At 33.4% G+C, this 4,927-nt stretch overlaps 1 protein-coding gene across 1 annotated transcript; it reads left to right on the top strand.

Annotated features, from left to right (window-relative positions):
- The first annotated feature begins 3,032 nt into the window (after positions 1-3,032).
- LOC145681980 (uncharacterized) lies at positions 3,033-3,890 on the top strand. The gene has a single exon (XM_081753581.1). The coding sequence runs from the start codon at positions 3,033-3,035 to the stop codon at positions 3,888-3,890; it is 858 nt and encodes a 285-aa protein (XP_081609707.1).
- The last annotated feature ends 1,037 nt before the right edge of the window (positions 3,891-4,927 follow it).

Here is a 4,927-nt window from a genome sequence, read left to right as displayed (position 1 = left end):
TCAGGATGTTTGCGCCTTACAATTCGTTTTTATATCGAGTAAAGTAGCTTCCGCTCACACTTGAACCAGACTTGGGTCTATCAGAAAAGTGAACCAAACCTGTTTTTCTTTTTCCCGGAGTTTTAGAAGCTCAAGCAGGAAACTTTTTCCCTTCTCATTTCTTTATTATTATTATTATTATTATTATTATTATTATTATTATTATTATTATTATTATTATTATTATTATTATTATTATTATTATTATTATTATTAATATTAATATTATTAATAATAATAATAATAATAATAATAATAATAATAATAATAATAATAATAATAATAATAATAATAATAATATGCCTTGATAACATTATTCAGGGAACCCTCCACTTTGTCATTTATTTTTATTGTGCCTTGATAAAATTATGTAGGAAATTCTGTCCTTTATCATCGTTTGTTATTCTTTAGCAAGAAATCATTTCCCTTTTCATCCTTGTTACTGCGTGTTTATATTGCTTCCTCATTTTCACTCCAATTCTTTGGATATAGGACACACTTCCCAGACATTGAACAATATCTTTCAGCGAACTTGTTTTATATCTGTGCTGTTGTTTTTTTCTACTAAGTATTCTAGTCCTACATATACCTTTTTTTCTTTCCCCCTCTTAATTTTAATCTTAATGCAAAGCACTGTGTTTAGCTTCCTGTTTCAGTGTTTTTAAAAGCACAAAGAAATTCGGATGCAAGTTAATCGTGCTCTTGAGTTTATTGTTCCATCCTTCAGCGGCATTATTTGCTCGATGCTGTGTACCTTCGCAGTTCCAGACATCGATCAGCACATTCACATTTTGCATCCATTCGTTCACAAAGTAGTCTATAAATGCTGTAACTTAATCTTCTATTGGCATAGTACTCGATATTGCTAGCCAATCATCTTCAATGTATTGCCAGGAAATAATAACTAAAGTGTTTCACATGCAGGTAACTCTTCATTTTCATTTTCGTTGTATATACATAGATACCAAATCTAGTTCTTACACTTTACGCTACAAGTATTGACTCAAATGAAAATTGCAACCCTTAATCGTACAATCCGGAAAGTTGGAAACAAACGCAAAAATACACGCCTCTTCAAAGTCAAGCATGATCTTTTGAGCACTTCAACCCTGTAAACCTCCTTTAATTTATTGAAAAGGAAATCGTAAGTTCTCTTTTATTGTTCAGCAGGAAGACAAAAGCTACGGAGATGATATGATATTTATTTCATTCTCCATACTGCCACCATCTGCGTATAACGTATGCAGTTGGTCTAACTGCTTGCTGCACAATTTGAAAGTTCCATCAAAAAAGAAGTTTTCTTTTTTTCATGTAATATTTCCTGACCTTTCCTACTCGAGAAAACAAGAATTCTCTGTTCGTGTCCTTCATCCAGCAAAAGAAAGCTTGAGTTATCGTCCATCCTCAGGTTTTTCTCGGTTAACACGATCTTTCGTCTTGAATCCGGAATTATGATTAAGAATTAGATTTCTGGGCTGTCGACATCTGAGGCCACTAAGCCCGTCACGCGCATGAAGGATGATGTCCCTCGGCGAGCACACTACCCGATGAAAGGGAAGGAAGGAAACGGCCTGGGACCATTATGATAGGTACCATCCCGGCATTTGCCTGGTGTTAATGAATAAAACCCAGGAAACACCTCACTCAAGATGGCTGGCCTGAAAAATCTGTTACACGGTGGGACGTTAAACTTAAGTCTTTCATTTCATTTCTTCGTGGTAGATCTTCGATAGAGGCTCGTCACTTTCTCTGGCTCTCTTCTTTGCTGCCATCCGTTGAACTCGAACTTCTGTTTTAGCGACGTCTGGTTGACATTTATGTTCCGTTGACTTCTTATTTTTCCCTTTGTTACTAACTGTTTCCTGCACTTGTCTTTCTTCTCTCTAATGGGGCGTTTACACTTAGTCGATTTAGTCGCACGACTAAATCGACTCGCTGCATTTGCCACTAAATCGGAGCAACTAGGCCGAATCAGATCGATGGATGTGTTCAATTATTTCAACCACAGAAAATAGAACGTCTTTCAATTCAGTTGCCAGTCGATTAGTCGCCTTCGATCAACAAGCGATTAAGTTGAAGTCCCGCTTACACGGTCGATTAAGTTGAAAGTAACATCAATTCAACTGAATCGAACGCAAATCGACTAAGTGTAAACGCCCCATAACACGCAGCCAAATTATTGTCTCAGTACTCTGCTTCATCACATGATACACCGCACAGGGCTTGCCTTTCGTTGTCTCAGAAGTTGTCACTTCATCCATTATAATAAAATCCCGAACTAAACGAAAATAATAATAATTAATAATTAATTTCAATTTTAGTTCACTAGGCCTAAAGGGCAGTCCACACGAATACAGTTTTTCATTATACTACAATACATACAATGAAAGTGTAAGTTAATGATATATATATATATATACAAGGGCGGATCCAAGGGAGGCTATAGGGGCTATAGCCCCCTTGACGCTCAGATATACACTGGATAAAATGGGCTTCAATCGTGCTTTACATTATTATTGCCAGATAATAATATTACTTATATGTTTTTGTTTCTCCGAATCCCTGTGTTATGGAAAATTAGTGTGCCAATTTCTAAAGCGATGACTAGCAGCAACCACTATTAAAACTTGCCGCCATTTTGGATCCCGATATAAGTATAATTAACATAGTGTCCTGTATAGTATAAATATACTGTTATATGTGGTTCAATTTGGTTATCGAGAATTAGAGTACTAGTGCCAAATTCTTTGATAAGCAGGAACCATACTGAACGGATACCAAAGCAGGAACATAAGCAGGAACGTAAACTTTGACGCCATTTTGAATCCCGATTTAAATATATTTAATACAGTAGTGCGATCACAATGTCTTCTTGTACAATTTGTAATTCAAAAGTTAGTCGCTATGATGACGCACTACAGTGTTCAAAAAAGAATTGTAATAAATTATTTCATATAGTGTGTTACAAAATATCTGTGGAGAAATATACGGACATGAAGCAGACGGGTATTATAAAGGAATGGGTATGTAGAGATTGTAGTGGTTCTAATCCGAGGGAGGTAGTAATTACAAAAACTGTACCACCGAGCGCAACTGAGTCAATGCTAATTAACAAAAGTACATCCTCAAAATTGGATGACAAATCTTTGAATCCTTCTGATATAGGAATGAAGCTTGAGGAACTCTGTGCTCAAATAGCTCAATTAACAGCTAGTGTTCAATTTATGTCTAATCAACACGATGAATTGTTGAAGAAACTTGAACTAGAGATTAAGGGTAATATTCAACGGGATAAGGATATAGCCAAGCTAAAAGCAGAAAACATAGAATTGAAAAAGCAATTAAAATTACAGGATGTAGAAATAAATGATCTTAATCAGTATGGACGTAATAAAAATATTGAAATACATGGTATACAGGAGCGTACTGGTGAAAATTTAAAGGAAGTTGTAATCGACATGGCTCAAAAATTAAGAATAAAATGTGGGGAGGAAGATATTGATGTTGTTCACCGATTATCAAACGGTAAAAATAAACCAAAAGCAATAATTGTACAATTTACAACGCGCACAGTGAGAGATATGTGGTTGACTAAAAGAAATACGGGTTTAGTTAGTAATAATTTAGTATCTGGAAGTAATGATAGTAGAATATTTGTGAATGTAAATTTAACACCTAAAAATAAGCAATTATTTTGGAAAGCTAGAACAGCTGCAAGAAATACACAGCATAAATACTGTTGGGTAAATGGCAATGGACAAATTTTAATTAGGAAAAACGAAAATAGCCAGGTTATGATTATTAAAACTGAAGAAGATGTACCAGGATTTCCAAATTCTATTCCAGTGTAATCTTGAAATATGTAGGCTATAATTTAAGATGGCAGTAGTTAAAAGTACGTTTGATATATATTACCAGAATGTGAATGGGTTAAAAACTAAAATTAACGAATTTTACCTAAGCTCTACCATGTTTAATTTTGATTGTGTTGCCATTACTGAATCATGGCTAAGACATGAAATATTTAATAATGAGTTGTTTGACGATAAATATTTGGTCTACAGAAAAGATCGTAACCTAGAGCGTAGTAATATGAAAGATGGAGGTGGTGTTCTCTTAGCTGTTCACAATAATTATATCTCTGAAAGAATAACAAAATTTGAATTGCCAGATAATGAGGATTTGTGGGTTAAAATTCAGTTATCAGATTTAACATGTATATATATTTGTGTAGTTTATTTCCCGCCACATAGTTCAGAAGAATTATATTTAAATTTTTTTCGAAATATTGAAAGATTTAATGAACTAACATTATCTCAAAATGTTTTTATTATAGGAGATTTGAATTTGGCGCTTTTAACAGATTATTTGGATGGTAACTATTTTTTAAATTTGCCTAATTTGGAGAACAATGTCTTACATAAAGTAAATTTTTTAAATTTCTCACAAATCAATAAAGTAAGAAATCTAAACAATAGAATTTTAGATGTTGTATTTACTAATGTATTACACGTTGAAGTTCTTGAATCTGATATTCATTTTGTTCAACCAGATCGTCATCACCCATGTTTGAATATTAGTATTCCGTTTTATAAAAACTGTAAGACACGAAATGAAATGGAAGACGTAGTCTACAACTTTTGTAAGTGTGATTTCTTGAAACTTTATCAATTATTGAGATGTAAGAAATGGGATTCCTTATATGAGATTAAGGATATTGATAATTGTGTCGAGTTTTTCTATTCTGAATTATATGGAGTTTTAAATGAATGTACACCTAAAAATATCAAGAGGAAACGTTCATATCCAACCTGGTTTACTCCTGAAATAATAAAAATGTTAAGGAAGAAAGAACGTTATAGAAAGAAATTTAAAAAATCAAGACTTT

Source organism: Thermobia domestica, chromosome 3 (genome assembly GCF_964235325.1).
Source record: "Thermobia domestica chromosome 3, izTheDome1.hap1.1, whole genome shotgun sequence".
NCBI lineage: Eukaryota > Metazoa > Arthropoda > Insecta > Zygentoma > Lepismatidae > Thermobia > Thermobia domestica.
This window is presented reverse-complemented; position numbering and strand designations above follow the sequence as displayed.